At 43.3% G+C, this 27668-nt stretch overlaps 1 protein-coding gene across 1 annotated transcript in view; it reads left to right on the forward strand.

Annotated features, from left to right (window-relative positions):
- The first annotated feature begins 13208 nt into the window (after positions 1-13208).
- Positions 13209-27668, forward strand: part of F13B (coagulation factor XIII B chain) — a 37585-nt gene continuing 23125 nt past the window's right edge. Inside the window, exons 1-3 of the mRNA XM_007167285.2 lie at positions 13209-13295; positions 20619-20819; positions 27231-27416. Of these exons, the coding sequence (XP_007167347.1) occupies positions 13232-13295; positions 20619-20819; positions 27231-27416 (451 nt within the window). The 5' untranslated portion in view covers positions 13209-13231. The remainder of the gene's footprint in view (positions 13296-20618; positions 20820-27230; positions 27417-27668) is intronic.

Genomic DNA, 27668 nt, shown 5'->3' on the forward strand with positions numbered 1-27668 from the left:
AAACCTCCACAGATTCATTGGTTCTAGAGAAAGCATTCTGTACGTCCATGCATGGATGGTGGGGGCAGGTACAGCAATCTATACTCAGAAAACGCATCTACTCCAGAGAGGAAAATACCACCTCTTCTGTGATAGAAAGGGTTTAATGTAACCCACATGCCACAGGTAACTGGTTGGTCCCTGGGGAGTGGAGTCACACTGGGGGTTCTGCTTGGCCTCTGTTCGCAGGTCAGGCTCTCAGCGGTGGGACATCCAATCAGCCTTGGAAAGAGGGAGACTGTTTAAGCTCTTTCATAGCCCCCATATCTGCGGCCATGGCCAGTGTATACATGGGTTCACCAAGTAAGAATGGGGTCTCTGAGGAAAGAGGTTCTGACATCTAAGCAGGACAGGTTGTCTTGTTTGCCTGATTTTTGAGTTCTTCCTTTGCCTTGGATATTCTCTGATGGCATTTACTAGGGACACAAATTTCTTAACTTCCTGTCCCTATTTTTCTTTTTAATTAATTATTTTTGGCTGCGTTGGGTCTTTGTTGCTCAGCAGTTGTGGCGCACGGGCTTAGTTGCTCCGCAGCATGTGGGATCTTCCCCGACTAGGGCTCAAACCCATGTCCCCTGCATTGGCAGGCAGATTCCTAACCATTGCACCACCAGGGAAGTCCCCCATCCCTATCTTGAGATGCCCTTTTACATACCTCTCCTCCTCAGACTTACTTGTCACCAAGTTTTCATTTTGCTTTTTCCACACCCTTGACCCGCTGCCCAACCTGTTGACTGTGCCCTTGAGTCAGCAGAGAGCAGAGACGTGCCTTCTCCCTTTTGAAGTGGATTAGATGCACCATCCAAAATTCTGCTGAGTGTTCTCATCTACCCTGAGGGGAGGCTAGAGCGTAGCTCTGCTCACATCTGGCCTACCATACACATCCATCCATAAACCAGGCTTTTTCTTCCTTTATGAAATGGTCAAGGAAATCCCCACTTTCCCCGAGGTATAGACTGAGAGAGGCAGCGTAGGAGGAGGAGATATTACAGGACCTGAGTCGTCTGTGCAGCTTGTGAACCTGGGGCCTCCTCAGCCCTGGGCTGGTGTTCACCACTTTGACTTGATAATGGAATGTTGCTTGTCACATCCAGTTGTTTGGTTCCTTGGATTAGATCCCCGGTCAGCAAACTTCTTTGTAATGGGCCAGATACTAAGTAGTACAGGCTTTGCAGGCAATATGATTTCTCCTGGAACTATTCGACTCTGCCTTTGTAGCGTGAAAGCAGTCGTAGATGACATGTAAAGGAATGGGTGTCTCTGTGTTCCAGTAAAACTTCAGTGGGGTAATTCTCAGACCCTCCCAGTTCCTGACAGCTGTTTCTTGCTCTTCAGATTTAATTAGAAAATGTCATCAATATAACGGACCGGTGGAGGGTCTGCCTCTGCTGGTGAGGGAGGTTTGTGGGAATAGGGAGAATTACAAGCTCTCAGCCTTTAACATTTTGCCCAAATACCATACTCCTTCCCGGGGTCCCCCTCCCTCCCCTTAGCTAGGAGGGCTGGTAGGGTCGAGCATTTAATCAGTGCTGCCACATTTACCAGCAGCCTCGGGATTAGTCCTTGGCCATGTGTTCCCTGAGACCACAGGAAGTGAGGGGCTTCTTCAGGCCTTCCGTCCACACATTCTTGTTCTCAAGATATGTTCTTAGTGGTACCCTTGGATGTTCACAGAGTTTCATTTTCTTTTTCCCTGTGTATGCTCTCCAGGGTGGTCAGGTGAAACCAGGTGACACTTTACGCTTTATAATCATTTATAAAGTGTTGGCATAGCCACTGTGTGCTGCGGCCACCTGATCTTTGAATAAATTGCCCTTTGTATACACTTCATCTCATGCTGCCACCACAGATAGATAATTTGAGGACTCAGGATGCTACCGCATCCCTTGGATTATCATGATGTGTTTCTCGCTAGCAGGAGTTTACCCCTGTGCTCCTCAAATATGAGCAACTTAAGAACCTGCCCATTCTCTCTAGTTTATAAATGTTTGCTTTTCTTTTCGTGAAAAGATATATACTTTTTTCTATCTACATAATACATTGTTCATAATACATAATACTTGTTCATTTTGTTTTGTGGAACTAAAGTTTTTGGGTTTTGTTTTTTTAGAATTACACTTTTTATACTGTAAAAGTTAACTGTTCTTATCTTTTAAACCATCTGTTTATGATGTTTTATGGTTTCTGCTTTAAAACAAAACTTGTCTTTTATTAGCTGTTGATTTCCCTCAGCTTCAGGTCTGGTTGTGCTGATTCCACTCAACCCACCAAACCACTAAGATAATACATACAAACATAATGTTTACCTTTTACAAATTCTTTTAAGCTCTGTTGCCTTATTTAATCCTTACATCAAACTCATGGAGTCCTTATCCACATTTGCAGATAAGGCAACACTATCAAAGGGTTTGTGTCCAGTGGATCAGGGTGGGCAGCTCAGTTCACTCTTCTGAGTCTTCTGTGTCTCTATTTTCTCATCTCTTAGTTGAAAGTAATGCCAACTGCACCTGTGCATGGTGCTCAAATGAGAGAAAGCTTCAAACAAAAGTCTGGGCTCTGTGTCCTGAATAAATGTTCTCTTCCTGATTTTTCATGAGGAAATATGCTCAGAGGGTGGAAATATGTATGCATGGTTTTATTCTTAGCAATTGACAGAGCTGGGATTCCCATCTAGTTCTTATAATTTTAAATCCCATGCACTTTCCCTTATATTGATGTATAGACATGAGACATGGTTCCTTCCTAAAGACATATGTTAGGAGGTTGAGGGAAAAAATTCTAAGAACAAGAAGAAGCTACATCAAACAGCTATCAAGGAGGATGGGATGGTTTGAGGAGACTGGACATCAGAATCACCTGGAGGGCTGGTTAAAATACTTTTGGGTCCCCACCCTCAGACTTTCTGATTCCATATGTGTAGAGCAGGACAAGAACTTGCATTTCTAAGAAGTTCCCGGGTGATGCCTCTGCTACAGGTCCAGGGACCACGTTTTGAGAAGCACTGTAGTAGAAAATAAATATTAGAACATCCCTCATCTAAAGCACACCCCACACCTCCAGTGAATTAGCATGTCACGGTCTGACTAAGCAGCACTTCTCTGAGGTGCCTGCAACCACTTGCATCAGATTTGTCCGGATTGCTTGTTAAATGCGGGAGATTTCTACTCACCACTCCACACTTACTCATGTGACTTTCTGGGGGTAAATACAGAAAACTCCATTTTAAACAAGGTCTTATGTATGCAGATGGCATCTCAAGAACCACTAGGTAAAGTGTTATACTTGCCAAAGAATGACAGAAATTCAAAATTAGTATAAAAATAAGTCTACCATACAATATATCTAGGCCTGAAGTGGAACGAAGACCAGGAGACTGTCATTTGGGATATTTTTTGTAGAGCAGATTTATTGGGGCCTATCCAAGGAAAACTTTTTTAAATGATCTCTTGGGTTTCTTTTAATCTCCTAGTCATTCTTTTTAAAACTTCAATAATACTGGTGTGTTAGAATCTGCATAGGACTGCTGTAATGTAGGGGGTTTGTCATTTGGGTCTGGGTCTTCATAATGACATTCAGTTAAAATCACCAGCCATCCTACTGAATGGGATTAAGCTACGTGGTGTTTCCATCCTGATTGCACGTTACCTCAGTGGTGAGCTTTAAAAAAACCACTGGTACCAGGACCCCGCTTCAACATCACTCCTGGGGAGGACATAGAGGAGGGTCAGGGCATTTTTACTTTTTACAAACCCCTCAAGTGATCTCTGTAACCAGGGTTATGAACAACTCAACTGGATGGTTTAACAGACTCATTGGTGCCAGTTCTGGAAATAGGAGCTTTTGCTCTGCAAACGAGTAGAGGCTAACATGAGGCCGCTCGCATTTCTTCAAGAAAATAAGCCACCTGTCTATTGTGCAATGAGTTTGATGCTAATTTGATGTGACTGGGAGACTGGCAAGGCAGCCCCAAACCTGACTCTTCCCTCCTCCTCCTTCACAGCCAGGCTTCTCAGACAGTTATGGTCATTGCACTTACGGCCACAAGGGGGCGGGCCAGATCCATTTAATAACAAGGCAGCTTCAGTTGTCACTGGCTGCAACTACCGTTTTCTGATCTGTCACTAATAAAAAGTGTAAACAAAGACCACAGAATCTTAGGACTAGATGGAAATATGAGAGATCATCTTGTTTATTGATTGTCAACCTTTTTTCAATCTTCTCCCAAGGGAGGGAGATGCAACCCACTTTTTTTTTTTATTGTAATTCTTTCTGCTGTCTTTCAGAATCTAGATAAAATAGTAAGATTCTTACCTCAGACACATGGCAATGCTTCTGTTCAAAAAATTAACAGTGATGCATATCCAAGAATGCCATTACTGAAGATAATAGAGGCATATTTAAAAGAAAGTAGTATGACAGATCTGTTCCCTCATTTGTTTGAGTTACCTAAGAAATTTTTTTAAAGGGTGGAGTTGGGGGGCGGGGGAGACCAAATAAAGATTTGCAAAAGGGAAAAAGTAAAATGCTTTATGTTTTATTTCTGTTTTTACACCTCTGAGGGTATTTGTCTCCATAAAACCTGAAGTTTTATAGCTAGACTATCACTGCAGTCTGAAAAGCAGGTATCAGTCATAAATCCCTTTGGGTCTCTCAGAACTGATTTGCTCTCCCTGCCTTAGTCTATAGATTGTCACAAATAATGGAAGGCTTTCCTCATGGGAAGTTGGATGGAAGAGGAGAAGGCAGAGAAAAGAAAGATGGAGTGAACACTTTGAGCATCTTTTTTGCATATGTGCTCTCCTCCTGGGTTAGCCGATTAACCTTTCAATTAAGGATAAAAAGACTAGCACTACATTTTGTTATGCCTTAAGAAAGAAAATAGACAAACTAAAAATCAAAAGCCTTTGCAGCCACAAAACATACACCTAAGTAATGTTGTTTATAATTCAAATCTACTAAATAAATTACATATATACAACCATCCCCAACATTTTGAAAGATATAATTTTAATGAGAAAGTCATAACTGAAACTTCCTTTGACCCCATAGATAATGTTAATGGCCAAAGTGAAGAGAATAGTAAACTCATTCTTACCCCCAAACTGTTCTTCAACTTTGAACATCACACAAAGCCAAGGAAATTTTCTAAGTCCAGATTTTTTTGCGAACAATAGCCATGTAGCTAATAATGAACCAGAATTAGTGGAATGTCTTTCACCAGATATGTTTGTAAAAGATTATTCAAAGCCTGTGCATTTGGAATTAAAACGTGTGCATGAGATTTACTGCGCAATTTTAAGTCCAGATTCTTTCATAAATGATAATTACAGACTAAATTAGGATCTAGAATCAGAGTCAATTAGTCCAATTCTATCCCCAAGTCAATGTGTAAAAGATAACATGGCATATATATGTATATCTCAGCATATATGTAAATTATCACCATCATCAAATGAAAATTCTCAGGCCTCACAACCTCCTCAAGATGAGAGAAGAAATGAAGTTTTACCTTGATTGCTGAATGTCAGGGTTCAAAATCTCCAAAAGCTATTTTTGAAAAATCCAAGCTTTAGAAATGAAGTCAAATTATTACACTTTTAAGAAAACATAACCAGCCTAAATTTTCTGCAGTTCAGGATATTTCTAATCACAGCCATAATAAGCAACTTAAGTGATGACTGCATGAGGTAACCCAAATTACAAGACTCTGATAGTGCCTGGCACAAAGTATTCAACTATAGCTGTCACTGTTATTTTTAATAGTATTGAATTCTTTTCTACCTCTTCCAACCTCTTTCTTGTCTTGTTTTTCTTATCTGTGTTCTTGGCTCCGGGCACTTTGCAGTTCAGCGAAAGGCCCCCCATTCCTGGTGTGTCACGTCCACTGCAGGGTCAGCTCAGGGTCACCCCCGCCAGGAGGCTGTCCTGCCGTTTAGGTGACTTAGCTCTCCCTCCCCTTGTCCCATGACTTCTCATGTGTTCTCCTTATGTAGTGTATTGTGATTCTATCTACACATCTGTACTAGACCGAGAACTTCCTGAGGGAAGAAAATGTTTTATAAAAATTCAAATTGCATTTCAGAATTTAATTTTAACAAATCACATTCTTTAAGGGCTTAGCTTTCTAATTTATAATGAGGGTGGAAGCAGAGAAACCAGTTAGGAGAGGCTCTCCCATTAGTCTGGGTTAGAGGTGATCATGTTGGAACCTGGACAATAGTGGTTGTGAGAAGTGGTTCGACTTGGGATACAGTTTGCAGGTGTTAAGTGTCCCGAGAGCTCCTACCAAGGATGAAGTGTCTCTCAGAGCTTATACCGCTCGTTGCAAGTGAAATAGATTACGTTGTGCTGCGTGTCATTTATTGACTTCTGAAAAAATGGTTAAAGCTATGAAAAATCTTGAAATTGACATTGAAGTTAAGCGGTTAATTCTTGGAAAGATGTGGGTAAGAACATTACAGAAATCTTGAGATTAATTCTTTAAACTTTAAGTTCTTCAAATATACTCTAGAAATGTTGTATTTCAGAGTTTGGCTTTGCTGCCTAAAATCTCACAAACGTAAACGTGATCATGTATGTATATTAAAGAGTGGAAGTATACTTTATTTGAATTATTTCATGTATGCGACTTTCCTTTTTTGCCACTGATTTCTCTCCATGAAATTTTATTGACTATCTCTATTTGATTAGTTGTCTGAGCTTACTTGCTTTTCACTTGCATTTCAGGAGAACGACAGAAAGTCCTGAACCGGTTGCTGTCATATAATCCTTTGTGGCTACAAATCAGCCTAAAGGTAAGTATACCATTTGATTTTTGAAAAAAAGATAATTTTTTTATTATATACTTTTAATAGATTCTTTAATAAAATATGGTCTCACTTATAAAGACATTTGGTTAGCTTAATTGACCTCTCAGTATGAAATTTAATGTCCTTTAATAAATGCTCATTAGGTTAATAGACCCTGTCATTATATATTATTGCCATTTTGTTATATGGCAATTTTCCTGTTAGTTTCTTTTTTATTTATTTATTTTTGGCTGTGTTGGATCTTCGTTTCTGTGTGAGGACTTTCTCTAGTTGCGGTGAGCGGGGGCCACTCTTCATCGCGGTGCGCGGGCCTCTCACTGTTGCGGCCTCTCTTGTTGCGGAGCACAGGCTCCAGACGCGCAGGCTCAGTAGTTGTGGCTCACGGGCCTAGTTGCTCCGCGGCATGTGGGATCTTCCCAGACCAGGGCTCGAACCCGTGTCCCCGGCATTAGCAGGCAGATTCTCAACCACTGCGCCACCAGGGAAGCCCTCCTGTTAGTTTCTTAAATATATAAGATGTGGTACCAGATGTAACAACAAGTATAATGAACTCCTTCCTGAGCATTTACAAATGACAATACTAGGATGTTTTAAATACATTTTCTAGTTTAAATTTTTATAAAACCCAGTGAGGTATGTATTATTATTTCTACTTCACTGACGAAACAGAAGCTCAGATGTTAAGTGACTCGCTGAATGCCAATGACTGGTCAGGACTGGAATCTACACCAATCTGATGCCACTGGAAACATTTTGATGGAACACTGCTCATAAAAACTTCATCGGAATTTGAGTTTTTCACATGGTGCATGGTTCAATAATATTTAGAATGTTAAAACTAACTGAATTAGAAAACCACTAGGGGGAACTTCCCTGGTGGTCTAGTGGTAAAGAGTCCGCCTTGCAATGCAGGGGACACGGGTTCCATCCCTGGTCAGGGCACTAAGATCCCACATGCCACAAGGCAACTAAGCACGCGTGCCACAACTACTGAGCTCATGCGCCTCAACAAGAGAGCCTGCGTGCTGCAAACTACAGAGCCCATGCACTCTGAAACCCGCGTGCCACAACTACAGAGCCCACACACCCTGGAGGCTGCGCACCACAACTAGAGAAGAGAAAACCTGCACACCACAACTAGAGAGAAGCCCACACACCGCAACGAAGAGATCCCGCGTGCCGCAACTAAGACCCAAAGCAGCCAAAAATAAATAAGTAATAAATAAATAAAAATATATTTTAAAAAAGAAAACCACTAGGAGTTGACTGTTTTAAAAAATTAATCTTTTATTAAAATCCTCAATGTTTTCATTTCCTTTAGCCTTTAACTGGTGTATACTTCTATTTTCTGTAGGTTTTATTACCATTGTCGTGTCGGAAAATCTGATGGTCCTCAGAGAGATGCATGCCCTCAGGATTCTGCAGCAGGATGGGCACAAAACCCAGGATGTACCTGTGGTAGTCAAGTCTATATATCAAATAATACTGCTTGTTGGTTTTTCTTTTAAATAGTTGCTATACTTAACTTGTATGGTTTGTTTGTTGGTGTATTCTCCATTACTGAACTTCAGCTGTGACTTTACATTTTGTTCAGGCAGTTCAATTTTATTTAAAAATGATTAATTGATTTTAGCTTATTAACAAAAAGATTTAATTGATTTTGATGAACTAGATTAACTCATGATGTTTAATTTTCTTCCTTCCCTCTTCCCTCCCTCCCTCCCTCCTTTCCTCCCTCCCTCTCTCTCCCTCCCTTCCTCTCTCCTTCTCTCCCTCTTTCCCTACTTCCTTTCTACAACTCATCAGTTCTCTACTTAGTGCAAATCCAACAGTGTTGACAGTGACCTATTTCTTGGCCTGGGTTTATAGCAGTTAGCTTTATAATTACTCATAATTATACAATATGTAATAGTTGTAAATTTTGTTTTGTGCATGCATATTTCACAGTATAAGGTAAAAATAGTCTACTTGCATGAAATTTATTAGTGGGAACCATCACTACATATGATTTTTATTTAAGGACTGGGTACATTTTAATATTAATTATCTTGTAAAAACTATTAACATATGAATGAATAGGTTCTTTTTTTTTTTCCTTTTGACATAAGCAAGTTTTCTGAGGTAAAACTCCCAACAGTATAAATGTACCCTTTAATTAGGTATGCAATTCAATGAGTTTTGACAAATGTATACAGTTGTGAAACCACTACCACTGAGATAAAATATTTCTGTCACAACAAAGTTCCCTTGTGCCCCCTTGTAGTCAGTTCTCTCCTATTTACCCCTAGATTCTGGAAACTATTGATGTGATTTCAGTACCTTTAGTTTTGCCTTTTCTGCTGTGTCCCATAAATGGAATCATACAGAGGTAGCTCTTTGCGACGGGACTCTTTTATTTAGCGTAATGCTCTTGAGGTTCATCCATCTCGATGCATGGCTTAGATTGCACCTCTTTCTTCACAGAGTGCTGTTCCATGGTAGGGGTATATACACCCACTCTGTCTGACCACCCCCCAATTAATAGCTGTTCGGAATTTTCACTGGAAAGAACAGGAAGGTGGAAATGCATATAGGGGTAGGGATTCATGTGAGGAAGGTGGATGTGCTGCTGTTTCCTCAGTGAAGAAGGAGATGATAAACATCAGCTCAGAAGCAGATGGGGGAGGGTGTGGGGGGGACGTTTGGAAAGAAGGAAACAGTCATCTTGGGGAAAGAGAAAGGAAGCAACTTCTAGGTAATTTCAATCATTGGCATAAAATCAGCCAGCCTGGTTGTCCAGGTTTTCTTTAGCAACGTCCAGCTGTGCAGGAATGGAGAAGGCCAATGCCTGGATTCAACTTGGAATCCACCTAGAGCTTTCTAGTTGAATTCAATAGGGAAGAGCAGCAATAGCGTTAACAGCGTTTGCAACGGAGATGATACTGAGGGACCCGAGCTAGACGGGAGGGAAAGGAGACCAGCATTGTGCTGGGTGACAGGCACGTGCTGAGGTCCCCTGAAGCGGACACCCCAGTGGGAGGAAGCTGTGAGCCGTGCACGTATTAAGTCAAAGGGCGTGGATGAATCCCAAGTGGCGGTTCGGGCTGGAAGGCTCAGACTGAGCAGTCGGTGGCCGGGCACTTTCTGAGGGTGACAGAGGCTAATCTTGTGATTGTGTGACGGGGGGGTGTGCTGAGTGGACCCACAGGAAAGGGGGCAGAAACGGAGAGGTGAGGGGCAGGCTCTTTAGCTACAAGGCTGCTGAAGTTCTGAGATGGGGCAGGAGTTGAGGGAAGACCAGGGACCAGGTTTACAGACAAAACCCTGGGGTTTGGGAGCTGAATAGCCTGAGCTTCAAAGGAGCCAGGATCACCCTTCAGGGAAGATGGAGAGAAATAGTGTAAAGTCGTAAACGGCGATGACATGAAGCCTCCCACCCGTGTGAGGGCCTGTGAGGGAGGTGATGCGTCCAGGAGGGACCACATTTCAGTTAAGACAAAGCGATGCACATGAGTCTTCTAAGAGAGGAACTGGATTAATGCAGGGTTTTTATTCTTCTCACAGACTTAAACCGGATTGAGTGTTGAGAAGAGATAACTTGGATGAAATCATGAATCCTCTGAAAGCTATTCAAATGGTGATGGACACACTTGGCATTCCTTATTAGCAAAGGCAAATATCTCAGTATGTACAGGAAAAGAAATAGGAAAGCTGATCACACGTATGGAAAGTGCTTTTTGCTTTCCTTGTACAACTTCTAAAATCTGACTTTGTGTTAAAATTAAAAAGATATATGTAACAAACAAACTTTTTCTATTCTTCGTTTCTTTTATCTAAAATTTAAAATTCTCTTTAAAAATCTTTGCTGATTAAGAAAATACTGTCTTTTGGATTGCTTGTTGCTAGTAGCTAGGCTTCCTAACAGGCTTCCTTTTAATTTTTATATTGTTCACTCAGTCAAGAAAGAGTGATAATCTACTATAGTTCTGCTTTTACCAAAAAGGGAGAATTCCGATGAAAATATTTTGCTTATAGGTTCTTTATCAGAGGTAAATATAATGCAGATAAATATTTACTTACAATTCTCATTTGAGGGCATGTGTATTTGTTGGAGTGTGTAAAAAATTCCAACCTATATAAAGGAAGAAGGAAATAGTCCAAAAAGCTGCTTATTTCTAGGAATACTTAAGGGGGGTCTACATAAAGCAGTGCTTCTGCATCTTGCATAAATTATGGACTCTTTTTTTCTCCAATTATACAGAAGCCTATTTCAGAAACCAGTCTTAGAGAGTAGAGTTTTATTCTATGAATAATATTCCATTATTACTGCAGATAACTTTTGTATTTGGAATAGTGATGGTTTATTTTGAATTATCTAAATGAGACCAAAATGAAACTTGATCTAAACTTTGCCCTTGCTTTGCCAAAGCATCATTAAGTTTCATACCTGCTGAACATTGTTTGAGTATTTGGAACAGATTCTTCCTCTTATCAATAATTTTGATTGATCTTTATTGTGGTACATTTGAAGAACAGTCCGATGACATTTATATTCACCTTAACAATGTTATTAAAGACATAGGCTACTCAGTGTCTTCCTTCTATTGTTACTTTCTCTCTGAGGCTATCTGGGTTCCATGGCCACTTTCCTACAAGACCATTCAATTCCGTGTATGTTCCTATCTGCTCTAAAATAAGTGCTGACCTACTAGGACAGGCAGCAGTGATCTGCTTCCCTCACACCCAGGCAGCTTTCGAGTGAAAATCCATCCTGATTTGTAGCCTCGCTGTCAGCGTGCAGGTGTTTGCTCTTCAGCAACTTCTATGCTCCACATTTAGAGATGCTGTTTACTTCAGCGGTTTGAAGTATCCCGTTGTATGCCTTGCTCAAGGCTCAGAATGTACACTTAAAAGTTTTGCATTTCTTTGTAAATTTCATGGCAAAAGAATCTTTAAAATTACTGGGTGAATGATATATTTGCTTTAGTTTTTAGAGGAGCACACACAACTACCTACCATTTACTTTGAAATGCGTCAAAAAAGGACAGATGGATAGATGAATAAGTACATGATTTTAAAAAGTATAATAAAATGTGAATGGTAGAATCCAGGGGGAGGTTATGTTCGAAATTTTTCAAATTAAGAAATAATCTTTGAAAATAAGCAGAGGCTATCTTACATTCCTTAACTGGAAGTCACCCAAATGTCCATGAAGAGTAGAATGGGTGGGTAATTCATGCCATATTAGCAGAGTGGAAAACTGCAGGGAAGGAGTTATCTTCTACAGCCCAAGACTGGAACGAATCTCACAAGCAAAATGTTAAACAAAAGAAGCCAGATATTAAAAAAAAAATTAAAAACTCTAGGATTTCATTTATGTAGAATAAAACCAGGCAAAATTGACCTATGCTGTCAGCAGCCAAGATTGTATTTATACTGGGAGTAGACCTCGCCAATGACCCGGAGCAGGGACTCTGGGAACTAGTGTATCCTCTTGTTCTGGGTGCTGGTTCACAGATGTGTTCAGTTAGTGAGAACCCATTGATCCGTGCACTAATCGTACATGCACTTTTCTCTTAATATGTTGCATTTTAATAAAAAGTTCCTGAACTGAAATAATAATAGTTCCCACCTCACAGTATTATTTTGTAGTTTAAACTAAAACCCATTAGAATGTAAACCCACCTCACAGTATTATTTTGTAGTTTAAACTAAAACCCATTAGAATGTAAACTCCGTGAGGACAGTCATTGGAATCTATTTTTTCACTGCTATAAACCCAAGACTAGAGCATGTCCTGGTATAGACCAGATAGTCAAAGCATTTTTCATGAATGATAATTCAGCACAGTGCTTATCTAATCACCTGCCACAGCATACAACCTCTCTCAACATTAGACTTTACAATCAATAATATTATTCTATCACTGCTCGAGACAATTAAGGCCACTTTTCCCTTTAGCAGTGCAGTCTAGACAACACTGTTTTCATATCAAGGATCCATTAATTCATGTACCTAAGTTCATCCCTTCATTTGATCTACAGTGGTAAAGAAATCAATGGCCACCAATGAACTTTACTCCATGGACTTACATTGGGAAATTAACATTGAAAATTTACCCTGTTTTTTTTATGCAGCCTGAGTTAATTATCTTGCTGCTGTTATCGTTGCCCTCATCAGTGGTCATCTTCTTATTGGACCGTGGCGTGAAAAGTACTGTCAATTAATGTAGTTGTGTATTTTTAGTATTATTCTAAACTGTTTTAAATCAAATGTAAGGCTTGTTACAAAGGGACTTAGATCTTGTAAATAATTAACTTTTTTCAGGAGACGTATTGTGTACTTAATGCGGAGTCCCTAGTACTTTAGAATGGTTAAACACTTTATTAAGCACACCATAGAAGATGAGGTCGAAAGGCTTGGCTTTGATTATCATATTAATCATCTCAAGAGAACTCAATGCAGAAGGTAAAGTTAACTTTAAATATTCTTTACTCTGTAATAATTATAAAGGGAAATTCTAACATTATTTTTCTTGAGCTTTTAATATAGTCTTTCATTTTTATGTACCAATTTTATAAAAAAGATACTTATAAATATAATTTGTTATAATATTTAGACAGACTTTTTCCTTTGAGAAAAACTACTAAACTATTCTAAGCGTAACATAGCTTAGAAAACCAAAACAAGACAAAAACAAAAAAACCTTTTGCATCTTTAGTTTTGAGGGTATAGGAGACCAGGATCTAAATGCTTTAAAGTGTTTTCAGGCTAACAGGCTGATGGTACCACCATTTGAAGCTGTAAGTTAACCTTAATTCTAATTTCAGACCAGAATTCATTCCTAACACTGCACAGCTTGTACAATTTTAATTCTCTGCTCTTAAAGAGAGAGCTTTCATGTGGGAAATTTTAAAAAGAACCATAAATCATCAGCAAAATCTTTGACTGTTGACACCTTGATTTTTATCCTAATTTTTATTCTTTGGTTGAAGACAGTAAGTAATGATTAATAGGAGGACCATATGATTGATTATGTAAATGAGGACATGTCTCAGGGTGAAAGCAGGTTTTATTAATACTCAAATGGGATGACAGGGGTAAATCAGTACTGTCCAGACAAGCAATACCTGTGGACTCCCTAACTGTTAGAAATCTTTCTACCCAGACTGCCTCATGTGTGAGGTGAATGTGAGTGTGCAAGTGTGGGTTATTTAGGAATAGTTAACGATGTTCTTGGGCTGTAAGGATAGGAAACCAGGCAAGTCATTAAGTATCAGCAAGAGGAGTAGACAAAGTAGGAAACCATAGCCATAAGCCTCTTTTAAAACACCTTAGGAAATTTGTTGAAATAAAATATCCGACAGATTATATATAATTGCCTTAGTTGAATAGTTTACTACAAATTTTCTGCCAGAAGAGGCTCTGCAATTAAAATTATGAAAGTGAAATAAATAGAATTCATCTTACACATTTAAATCTACAATAAGATAATTTTTGCATGAAGTTTCCTTTTATTTTTCTGTCTAAATAGGGAAAAAAAACAGCTGATATAATTGTCTATTATCTATACCATGAAAACACTACAATATTCTAGCTAATTTTTTAATTATTGTGTAATTATAACGTTCTTCCACACAAACAAAGAAATGTCAGCTGCCTGAAGACAGGGACCATGACCTCATATTCCCATGTTTCCCCCACCCCCATCCGGAGTCTTGGGGGCAAGATCAAGTTAACTATACTCCTCATTTCATGTGACCATCACTGGCTTATGAAAAGTGTCACTTTTGTTTTATTTATGCATTTTCCCTCTTCATTCCTGACCCTGAATTCCATTTCCCTTTCAACCAAACTGTTGAAAACCCAACTGTTGAAAATCCAACTGTTGGGACCCACTATAATGTTTGATATATCCTTAAATATGCAAATATCTTTGTAAACTGTGTCTGGTTTTGTGTGTTCTACATTCATATAAATGGAAGCTTGCCATAGATTTTATCTCCTTATTGTTTCATTTTACTTGCTACTGTTTAAACTTATTTCCTCCTTGCTGAATCTAGTTTGTTGCTCTTAAGTGCTACCTACCTTCGTATATTTACTTATCCACTCTCCTAAGGATGGACACATAGTTTCCTCTAATTTCCTCCTAACCTCAAGTAACTCTGAAATGAATGCTTTCATGTAATCACCTTATTTCTCTGTGACGATTTCTCTTGCCTGTATATATCCCCCATGTGGGGCTATGGGCTCAATTCGTTTTCTTCGTTTCCTGATTTATAACAGATAAACATTTCCCTCTGCTTTCTGCCTTTTAAAGAGCTGATTTGTGGGAGCTCTTTGCAGACAATACATTTTAACTTCTTGTCACTTTTAGACATTGCAAATTCCTTCTTCGAAAATGTGATGTGTGTGTTTTGTCAACAATACTTTTCATGGAAAGACATTCTCAATTTTCATATAATCAGATTCGTCAACTTTTGCCTATAGTTTCTGCTAGTTCTAAAGAGTCTTCTTTGTAAATCCCTGGCGGTACGCGTGTGGAAAATGGTGAGAATCTTCAGGGGATGGGGCCTCCCCTGCGCATGTTTTTATCTGCTCCTTCCTTCCATCAGACTCTGGAAAGTTTCTTTTACTCATAATTCCTTGCCCACTTCCCTCAGCCCTGGGAGGGCACTGCTATTATTTTATGTCTCAGGGTAGCAAGAGGGTTGACTGTCGTCCCCAAGGCATTGAAGGTAAAATAATCCCATCGGCCCGGGTCTTCCACACACCTGCCACTTCCTCCCAACACAAACCCTAGGGGCTGCTCAATAACTGCTTTCTTTTAAGTGTATTTATGGTTTTAAAGTCTCCAACATAAGGATAGATTTTTAAAAATAAATGTTTTCTTTGGAGTATAATGTATGCATAAAAATGCAAAAATCATGCGATGCCCCTCTATAAATGTTTATGAAATCTTACTGCACCCGGATCAACATATAGAACATTGATTGGCACTCGGAAGCCTCCTAAATGTCCCCTTTTAAAGGACTAAACCTCAGGTAACCATCCTGACTTCTCTGACCATGGATTATCTGGCACGAGGGTGACGTGCCGGAGGTGGGTGGAAGAGGCTTCCAAAGGGGTGCTCTCCAGAGCCATCCCGGGACAGGAGCCAGTGCTGCCAAGCCCCGACTCCCCAGAGACCAAGGAGGAGCCTGCCCCCACCCCCTGAGCTTGAACACATGCCCAGAAAAAGCATAGGAGCCCCAGGAGAGCTGCGGGACTGGCCTGGGCCACCAGCTTCCCCGTGACACCCTCTTCTCCATCCTCCTCTCCCCCGTGACACCTTCCTCTCCATCCTCCTCTTCCCCGTGGCATCCTCCTCTCCATCCTCCTCTTCCCTGTGGCTCCCTCCTCTCCATCCTCCTCTTCCCCGTGGCACCTTCCTCTCCATCCTCCCCCCCGTGGCATCCTCCTCTCCATCCTCCTCCCCCCCGTGGCATCCTCCTCTCCATCCTCCTCCCCCCCGTGGCATCCTCCTCTCCATCCTCCTCTTCCCCGTGGCATCCTCCTCTCCATCCTCCTCTTCCCCGTGGCACCTTCCTCTCCATCCTCCCCCCCGTGGCATCCTCCTCTCCATCCTCCTCCCCCCCGTGGCATCCTCCTCTCCATCCTCCTCCCCCCCGTGGCATCCTCCTCTCCATCCTCCTCTTCCCCGTGGCATCCTCCTCTCCATCCTCCTCTTCCCCGTGGCACCTTCCTCTCCATCCTCCCCCCCGTGGCATCCTCCTCTCCATCCTCCTCCCCCCCGTGGCATCCTCCTCTCCATCCTCCTCTTCCCCGTGGCATCCTCCTCTCCATCCTCCTCTTCCCCGTGGCACCTTCCTCTCCATCCTCCCCCCCGTGGCATCCTCCTCTCCATCCTCCTCCCCCCCGTGGCATCCTCCTCTCCATCCTCCTCCCCCCCCGTGGCATCCTCCTCTCCATCCTCCTCTTCCCTGTGGCACCTTCCTCTCCATCCTCCTCTTCCCCGTGGCACCTTCCTCTCCATCCTCCCCCCCGTGGCATCCTCCTCTCCATCCTCCTCCCCCCCGTGGCATCCTCCTCTCCATCCTCCTCCCCCCCCGTGGCATCCTCCTCTCCATCCTCCTCTTCCCTGTGGCACCTTCCTCTCCATCCTCCTCTTCCCCGTGACATCCTCCTCTCCATCCTCCTCCCCCCCCCGTGGCACCTTCCTCTCCATCCTCCTCTTCCCCGTGACATCCTCCTCTCCATCCTCCTCCCCCCCGTGGCACCTTCCTCTCCATCTTCCTCCCCCCCGTGGCACCGTCCTCTCCATCCTCCTCCCCCCCGTGGCACCCTCCTCTCCATCCTCACCACAGGGGAAGCAGGAGAGGACCATCTGCAGAGGATGAAGTCTCTGCAGACCATGAGGCAACAGCACTGCCGAGGATGAGAGCCAGGGGCTGGGCCTCCCAACATGCATCTCCTGAGGTGGCACCCTCCCCTGAATGGACTGACGTGGTCCCAGACTGTAGAGTTCTTTGGGTTTGGCCTCAGTTCTGGTCCTTGCCTCAGGTTCAAGGAGGGCATGTGAAGCCCTGGCTGCTGCCAGCCCCACCCTCCCCAGAAGCCATCCAAAGGCAAATAAAGCTAGTTATTTGGTGGGAGGCCTGGTGAAGGGGCGTGGGAACTGCTGAAGCAGAGGATCAAGCAGAGGCTGGTGGATGGGGGTGAACCGCCCCCCAACCCAGCCATAGACCCTGGACAGAACCACGCATCAAAGCGACGAGCACCCAAAAGAAGAATCTGGGGGGACCCTCTTATATCCAGGGGGCCTTCTGCCTTCCCACCACAAAAAGAAAAAGTCCTTCAGACGGTGGAACTGCTCCTGCAGCTGCGGGTCGTCATCTTTGGCTCTTTCTCCCTGACCTCTGCCACCCGCTCCCAAAGCCTGAGTCTCCCCTTGCGGGAGCGAGGGCTGGAGACGAAAGAACAGGGAGGCCCTGCGGTTTGGACCGTTTCTCACTCTGCGAGCACCCATCCTTCCTGGCCCAGGCCTGCTGCCCCCATCACGGCCCCCTGGGCTGTCCACATGGGGGACCCTGGGATCAGGAGCAAGGACCAGCCTCCTCGGAGAGTGCCTCCAGGCCTCCCTCTATGGGTCTCACAGCGGGGCGTGTGCACCTTGTCCGACGGCTCCCGGCGAGGCCGGCTCTGGGTGAAGCCCAGTCCTGGTGGGGGAGGTTCCTTTCCCTGCACGGATGCCCTCGGCTGCCCGGCTGGACCTCCTGCGCGATGAGCCAGGGACCCGGGCGCGCAGCCCGGCCCCCTCGCCTCGCGCGCTGTGTCTTTGGAAGCTCCAGGCAGGCTCTTCTCCTCGCGGTCACACTGCTCTCTGGACCCCAAGACTGTCCTCTGGCCTTTCTCGGGTTGGCAGGTGGCCTGAGAAACCGAGTTACCGTTCAAGCTCTGCAAACTGATGGAGACGCAGCGGCTCCCCGCTGGCGGGGCCGAGGCAAGAGCGGTGCAGTCCGCCCAGCGCTGCCGGAGGACCCATCGGGCCTCGTGCGGAGAAGGGACGCTCAGGGCGCCTGGGTGCGCACCAAGCAGGAGCGCAGCACGGCCATCCAGCCACTGGCTCCCCTGAATGTCCACGAGTCAACCTTCCTCCGCCGCGCGCCTGGCGCCGCCCACGGGTCCCAGGTCCTCCCGGCGCTCCGTCGCCCCCGCGGCAGCTGGGTGGCGGCGCCTTTCAGGAAACGCGAAGGCAGGTGGGAGGAGGTGGTGCCTGTGGTGACGGTGGCCCCTGCTCTGGGAAGGCGCCTCTGGCCTGCGTGTGCGAGCTTGATGCCACCAGGATCTCTGAGCCCAGGGGCAGTGGCCTGGGTCAGTTCCCGCGGGCGCCAGGCTGCCATCGGCTACAACCACCGCTTTGGCTAAAGGTCTGTGTTTCATCGGTTCCTGTTGGGATGGAGGGCAGAACCCCCGGGCCTGATTTTTCTCGGCCATCTCTGCTCAGTTCCTGGTTGACCCTCGCCCCGCACCCTGATGGTCGGAGGTCTGATGGGACAGGAGGAGGGCGCCGGGCTCATCCTCTGAGCTGCCGCCGCACGATACTCTTGAGAAGATAAAGCGCCAGCCACCCTAGGACCTCAAGTCTGGGTGTAGGGTTCCTCGACGTGTCTGCAACGGCACCTCCCACCGTGCAGTGTGAGAACCTGAGAACAACAACCTATCCCTCACATTCTGCCACCGGCACCGATCCCTGCCTTCAGCCTTCTGTTGCGGGGGGGCCGGTTGTTCACCTCCCGTTTTACTACCTTTCTCCTGGCTGTCTCTGCCTGACAGCCGTGGCAGCTGCCAGAACGGACTGGTCCTCCTGAGGGGTAAGAACCCAGTTGGCACCTGCTGGAGGGGTTCCAGGCAAGTGTACCCACAGGCAGCCTGCACATCTGAGGAGATGGGCATCGGGCCTGGAGCAGGTCCATGGCTGAGCTCTCCAGTGAGGCGACAAGGGCCCAGGGGGAGTGGCTGGGGGCTTGGTTGAATGAGTGGCGGAGGGGTGGGGGGGATGAAGCCTAAGGGAGGAGGGCACTCCTGGCTCTCCTTCTGCCAGGAGTGAGGCCTGTGGCACAAGTGGGGAAGGTGGGAGGTGGTGAGGTTGGCAGAAAGAAAAAGGAGGGGACGCAGTAGGAAATTAGGTGGCACAGAGGAGACAATCATAGGTCTGTGAGATTCACCATCAGCATCAACACTCGTGTTGCTGTGTAATATCCCTGTGTGCATAGTCTGACACGTGCTTGTCTTTTCTGCCGTCAGTGGGCACTTGGTTGCTTCCAGTTGGTACCACATGCAGAGGCGTGCCAGGAACACTCTGTTACACATGTGGGTGCACAGAGATGTGCTTTCAATGTGGGTTGTCCATATTCTGCCGTACTGTTTTCTCAGGAGAGGTCGTACCTGTTTACACTCTTACTTGCAGTGGTCTTGAGCTCCCTTTTCTCCATGTCCTCCCCAACAACTGGGGCAGTCTGTCTCTTCCAGGTCAGTCATTCCTGTGGATGTGTGGTTCTATCTCACGGTGATTTAAATTTGTCTTTCCCTGATGACTGATAAAGCTGAGTCCTCTTTACTAGACCTCTGACCGTTTAACGTAAGGTTCTCACTCAAGTCTTTTATTTTTTCAGTTGGTTGTCTGTCTTTTTCTTAAAAAACAAAACAAAAGCCATTCATATGAAAATTTGTAACTGCGTATCTTAAGGAGAACCTCATCTATTCTAGAACTTTCCCATCCAATAATGCAGTGGCCACTAATCACACGTGGCTTTTGAAATGAGGCTAGTCCATACTGGGGTGTGCCGTGAGTGTAAATACGCACTGGAGTTCAGACTTAGTCGGAAAAAAATAATATAAAGTACTTTTAATATATTGGGTTAAATAAAATCTGTTATTAAAATTAACTTCAACTGTTCCTTTTATTAATGTGTCTGCTAGAAATTTAAAAATACATATATGGCTGGTGTTTCTATTAGAACGTGCTGTTTGACAAAGTTAGGGAAGGCTTCTCTGAGGAACTGGCCTGCCCGGATTTATTCTGACTGTTGGGTGTTGTGGTTGCTAGCAGATTACTTCCTGATTGAAAAGGATTCTCAAAAAATACCCTAAAATGTTAAGTAATAAAAATAAGTCCTAGGTACAGTGTCTGCAAGCACTTTGAATTTTAAAATGTGTTGTCACTTGATCACAAATTGTATGGTTTTAAATATAGTTTTCAGTGTTCAGCTTGATATTTTCTCATTTCAGAGAAACCCTGTGGTTTTCCAACTGTGGAAAATGGAAGGATTGCCCAATATTACTATACTTTTGAAAGTTATTACTTTCCAATGAGCATAAACCAAAATCTGTCATTTTCCTGCTTGGCTGGTTATACAAGTGAAACTGGGAAACAAGAGGCCCGGACCACGTGTACGGCAGCAGGATGGTCCCCAGAACCACGGTGCTTCAGTAAGTCAGTGGCGGGGTCAACATCATGTGATAACATGGAAATAAATGAGCTTGTAAAACTAGCATCCCCTAAAATATGGCAGGTGTCTAAACCTTTTGGTAGATAAGAACAAAATTACTGACCCACTGTCTTTTTTACAAAATGAAAGCATATACTGTAATTCTGTAAATCACGTCTTTCATTAAAATGTTATCTTCTTTATCTGTTTTTAATATTACCCTGTGAAGAGAATACGGATAGTTATTGAAATTGTTATTATCACATTGCAAGGAAGAGAGACACCACTGAGTTATTTTAAAGAATGAGGGGGGAGGGGAGCTTCAAGATGGCGGAGGAGTAAGACGCGGAGATCACCTTCCTCCCCACAAATACATCAGAAATACATCTACATGTGGAATAACTCCTACAGAACACCTACTGAACTCTGGCAGAAGACCTCAGACCTCTCAAAAGGCAAGAAACTCCCCACGTACCTGGGTAGGGCAAAAGGAAAAAGAAATAACAGAGACAAAGAATAGGGACGGGACCTGCACCAGTGGGAGGGAGCTGTGAAGGAGGAAAGGTTTCCACACACTAGGAAGCCCCTTCGCGGGCAGAGACTGCGGGTGGCAGAGGTGGGGAGCTTCAGAGCCACGGAGGAGAGCGCAGCCACAGGGGTGTGGAGGGCAAAGCGGAGAGACTCCCACACAGAGGCTCGGCGCCGAGCAGCACTCACCAGCCCGAGAGGCTTCTCTGCTCCCCCGCCGGGGCGGGCGGGGGCTGGGAGCTGAAGCTCGGGCTTCGGAGGTCAGATCGCAGGGAGAGGACTGGGGTTGGTGGCGTGAACACAGCCTGAAGGGGTTAGCACACCACAGCTGGCCGGGAGGGAATCCGGGAAAAAGTCTGCAGCTGCCGAAGAGGCAAGAGACTTTTTCTTGTCTCTTTGTTTCCTGGTGCGCCAGGAGAGGGGATTCAGAGCACCGCCTAAACAAGCTCCAGAGACTGGCGCGAGCCATGGCTATCAGCGCGGACCCCAGAGACGGGCATGAGACGCTAAGGCTGCTGCTGCCGCCACCAAGAAGCCCGTGTGCGAGCACAGGTCACTCTCCACACCTCCCCTCCCGGGAGCCGGTGCAGCGCGCCACTGCCAGGGTCCCGTGATCCGGGAACAACTTCCCCGGGAGAACGCGGCGCGCCTCGGGCTGGTGCAACGTCACGACGCCTCTGACGCCGCATGCTCGCCCCGCCTCCTCCGTACCCCTCCCTCCCCCCGCCTGAGTGAGCCAGAGCCCCCCAAGCAGCTGCTCCTTTAACCCCGTCCTGTCTGGGCGGGGAATAGACGCCCTCAGGCGACCTACACGCAGAGGAGGGGTCGAATCCAAAGCTGAACCCCGGGAGCTGTGCGAACAAAGAAGAGAAACGGAAATTTCTCCCAGCAGCCTCAGGAGCAGCAGATTAAATCTCCACAGTCAACTTGATGTACCTGCATCTGTGGAATACCTGAATAGACAACGAATCATCCCAAATTGAGGAGGTGGACTTTGGGAGCAACGATATATATATATTTTTTCCCCTTTTTTCTCTTTTTCTGAGTGTGTATGTTATGCTTCTGTGTGTGATGTTGTCTGTATAGTTTTGCTTTTACCATTTGTCCTAGGGTTCTGTCTGTTCATTTTTTCGTTTTTTTTTAGTATAATTTTTAGCGCTTGTTAACATTGGTGGATTTGTTTTTTGGTTTGGTTGCTCTCTTCTTTCTTTCTTTTTTTTTAAATTACTTTTAAGTAATTTTTTTTAATAATTATTTTTTATTCTAATAACATTTTATTTTATTTGATCTTCGTCTTTCTTTCTTTCTTTTTTTTCCTCCCTTTTATTCTGAGCCGTGTGGATGACAGGCTGTTGGTGCTCCAGCCAGGCATCAGGGCTGTGCCTCTGAAGTGGGAGAGCCAAGTTCAGGACATTAGACCACCAGAGACCTCCTGGCCTCACATAATATCAATCAGTGAGAGATCGCCCAGAGATCTCCATCTCAATGCTAAGACCCAGCTCCACTCAATGACCAGCAAGCTACAGTGTGGGACACCCTATGCCAAACAACTAGCAAGACAGGAACACAACCCCACCCATTAGCAGAGAGGCTGCCTAAAAGCATAATAAGGTCACAGACACCCCAAACACACCACCAGATGTGGACCTGCACACCAGAAAGACAAGATCAAGCTTCACCCACCAGAACACTAGTCCCCTCCACCAGGAAGCCTACACAACCCACTGAACCAACCTTACCCACTAGGAACAGACACAAAAAACAACAGGAACTATGAACCTGCAGCCTGCGAAAAGGAGACCCCAAACACAGTAAGTTAAACAAAATGAGAGGACAGAGAAACACACAGCAGATGAAGGAGCAAGGTAAAAACCTACCAGACCTAAAAAATTAAGAGGAAATAGGCTGTCTACCTGAAAGAGAATTCAGAATAATGATAGTAAAGATGAACAAAAATCTGGGAAATGGAATGGAGAAAATACAAGAAACATGTAACATGGACCTCGAAGAACTAAAGAGGAAACAAACAATGATGAACAACACAGTAAATGAACTTAAAAATTCTCTAGAAGGAATCAATAGCAGAATAACTGAGGCAGAAGAACGGATAAGTGACCTGGAAGATAAAATAGGGGAAATAACTACTGCAGGGCAGAATAAAGAAAAAAGAATGAAAAGAACTGAGGACAGTCTCAGAGACCTCTGGGACAACATTAAATGCACCAATATTCGAATTATAGGGATCCCAGAAGAAGAGGAGAAAAGGAAAGGGACTGAGAAAATATTTGAGGAGATTATAGTTGAAAACTTCCTTAATATGGGAAAGGAAATAGTTAAGTCCAGGAAGCACAGAGAGTCCCATACAGGATAAATCCAAGGAGAAACATGCCAAGACATGTATTAATCAAACTGTCAAAAATTAAATACAAAGAAAAAATATTCAAAGCAGTAAGGGAAAAACAACAAATAATATACAAGGGAATCCCCATAAGGTTAACAGCTGAAAATTATAGGACACTGATGAAAGAAATTAATGATGATACAAATAGATGGAGAGATATACCATGTTCTTGGATTGGAAGAATCAACATTGTGAAAATGACTCTACTACCCAAAGCAATCTACAGATTCAATGCAATCCCTATCAAACTACCACTGGCATTTTTCACAGAACTAGAACAAAAAAAATTTCACAATTTGTATGAAAACAAAAAAGACCCCGAATAACCAAAGCAATCTTGAGAACGAAAAATGGAGCTGGAGGATTCAGGCTCCCTGACTTCAGACTATACCACAAAGCTACAGCAATCAAGGCAGTATGGTACTGGCACAAAAACAAAAATATACATCAATGGAACAGGATAGAAAGCCCAGAGATAAACTCACACACATATGGTCACCTTATCTTTGATAAAGGAGGCAAGAATATACAGTGGAGAAAAGACAGCCTCTTCAATAAGTGGTGCTGGGAAAACTGGACAGCTACATGTAAAAGTATGAAATTAGAACACTCCCTAACAACATACACAAAAATAAACTCAAAATGGATTAAAGACCTAAATGTACGGCCAGACACTATCAAACTCTTAGAGGAAAATATAGGCAGAACACTCTATGACATAAATCACAGCAAGATCCTTTTTGACCCACCTCCTAGAGAAAGGGAAATAAAAACAAAAATAAACAAATGGGACCTAATGAAACTTCAAAGCTTTTGCACAGCAAAGGAAACCATAAACAAGACCAAAAGCCAACCCTCAGAATGGGAGAAAATATTTGCAAATGAAGCACCTGACAAAGGACTAATCTCCAAAATTTACAAGCAGCTCATGCAGCTCAATAAGAAAAACAAACAACCCAATCCAAAAATGGGCAGAAGACCTAAATAGACATTTCTCCAAAGAAGATATACAGATTGCCAACAAACACATGAAAGAATGCTCAACATCATTAATCATTAGAGAAATGCAAATCAAAACTACAATGAGATATCATCTCACCTGTCAGAATGGCCATTATCAAAAAATCTAGAAACAATAAATGCTGGAGAGGGTGTGGAGAAAAGGGAACACTCTTGCACTCTTGGTGGGAATGTAAATTGATACAGCCACTATGGAGAACAGTATGGAGGTTCCTTAAACAACTACAAATAGAATTACCATATGACCCAGCAATCCCACTACTGGGCATATACCCTGAGAAAACCATAATTCAAAAAGAGTCATGTACCACAATGTTCATTGCAGCTCTATTTACAATAGCCAGGACATGGAAGCTACCTAAGTGTCCATCAACAGATGAATGGATAAAGAAGATGTGGCACATATATACAATGGAATATTACTCAGCCATAAAAAGAAACGAAATTGAGTTATTTGTAGTGAGGTGGATGGACCTAGAGTCTGTCATGCAGAGTGAAGTAAGTCAGAAAGAGAAAAACACATACCATATGCTAACACATATATATGGAATCTAAGAAAAAAAAAAAGGTCATGAAGAACCTAGGGGTAAGACGGGAATAAAGACACAGACCTACTAGAGAATGGACTTGAGGATATGGGTAGGGGGAAGGGTAAGCTGTGACAAAGTGAGAGAGTGTCATGGACATATATACACTACCAAACATAAAATAGATAGCTAGTGGGAAGCAGCCGCATAACACAGGGAGATCAGTTCGGTGGTTTGTGACCACCTAGAGGGGTGGGATAGGGAGGGTGGGAGGGAGGGAGACGCAAGAGGGAAGAGATATGGGGATATATGTATAATTATAACTGATTCGCTTTGTTATAAAGCAGGAACTAACACTCCATTGTAAAGCAATTATACTCCAATAAAGATGTTAAAAAAAAAAAAAGAATGAGGGGCTTTTACAGAGAGTTCTGCAGGAGACAGAAAAATGCTTGACATTGGCCTTAAGAAGTATATGTAGTGTTGTTACTCTAGTATTTTATCATTTGAAAGACTCTCCTTTGTATGACAACTTCTTCTCATATAATATCCATTGAAAAATGTGTTTTTTTGAATTTTGAGTTCAAATTTGTGAAAAGGAAATCTGATCTGCTCATCTCAATATTTCATGTCAGGCTACACTAGAGTCAAACTATCAGCTGGCTTCCATGGAGTCAGGTGACCTCTCTTGATTGACACATTCCCCAAGCTCTGTTTTACAGAGTAAGGCGCTTTGGTTGAGTCAGTTTCATTTAGAAGAAGTGGGTATGGTGCTTACAGTGGTCGATATGTCCAGTGAATATATCTATTTGGGATAATTATCCACTCCATGACTTGAGGACGGAGCATCAATTTAAGCACTGCACTTTTAGTATTAACATGGACCATAGATTAACTGTAATAAATACATCTCACTCATACCTAGAGCATAAAAGTAAATTAAACATCTTAGATGAGATGATGTGAGAGCAGTGAAGTAGGACCCAGGAAAGGATGAGGCAGGCTTAGCATTGCACTGTCAGGATTGAGACACCCTCTGTGGCCAGACTGCCGCCTGTGAATCCTGCTGCACCACTGAAAAGTGGCTTAAACATTCTGAGCTGGGCTTTCTCACCTAAAAAATGCGAATCATACAGCTTCGATGAGATAATCTTTATAAAGGGCTTGCCACACAACAAGTACAACATATATTTAAACTAATATTAACCTTGGACAAGTCTCTTCACCTTTCTGGATTGGTTTGTTACAAGGGTCTGTTAATGAGGCTTAAAAAATGATTAAACTCCATACAATGCTAAGGTAAATGTATTATCCAACACATCACAGTCCCAAGTATTTAGTAAAAATTAGCTCTGTGAACCCCAAGGTTTTGAGTAGCATGTCTGTGACTCAGTCACAGTTTACATGGACTGACTATGGAGTCTTACTGTGCAGGTAGGCGATCAGAGGCTTAAAAAATAAATGAACACAGTTTTCACATTAAATTGTCTGCATGATTCTTTAAGGATCCATAGAGTAGGTATATGTTCTTTCGTTACATAATGTTAAAAATTAGCAAATGCAGTGGACTCAAAAATATTAGGAAGTAAACCCAAAAGAAATTCTTTCTCTTTTCCCTTAATGACAATTAGTTCGAGGAAGATCTGTGGATGTATTTTCTAAAGTAGATGAGGTAGGGGTGGGAGGACTGTGAGAACCGAAGTTAGTACATCCAAGAATTTTAGTGTCAAATTGAATCAACTTTTAAAGAAATTTCATGCAGAGCATGCAGGATACTTCCAAAATTAAATTAAATCAAGGAATTGTGGAGTGAACATTTTTCTCTCTCCTTAAAATTCCAAGAATAATATTAAACTTTTGCATTGTTAGTTTTACAACTCAGTAAAGAGCAAGCTTAATTTCATCAATTTAGAACAGAAATATTTTGTCCCCACAGAAAAATGCCCTAAGCCTGACCTGAGGAACGGTTACGTCTTTGACGCAAAATTATTTTACAAAATTCAAGAGAACATGCGTTATCGTTGTGCATCAGGTTACAAAACCACAACAGGGCAGGATGAAGCAGTGGTTCAATGCCTCCCTGATGGATGGTCTTCTCAGCCAACCTGTAGGAAGGAACATGGTATGTGTTTAAGAATCATCTCCTAAATCTGAAGATAAGAGCTTGTGAGTTCAATGCTTTCTTATATTGGTAGGCATTCTTGTTTAAATATAATTGTTATTTTATTATGTCTCTCGATGCAGGAAGTTATTCTATTGTTTCTCTCTAATGCTGGGTGTTTCCTTAATCCAAGGATTCCCAACCTCTACCACACACCTACTCCAGCAGTTCCTATTTTTTACTAGTAAACAAAGAATTGGAGTGGAATAAAAG

This window comes from Balaenoptera acutorostrata, chromosome 1 (assembly GCF_949987535.1).
Source record: "Balaenoptera acutorostrata chromosome 1, mBalAcu1.1, whole genome shotgun sequence".
Classification (NCBI taxonomy): Eukaryota; Metazoa; Chordata; class Mammalia; order Artiodactyla; family Balaenopteridae; genus Balaenoptera; species Balaenoptera acutorostrata.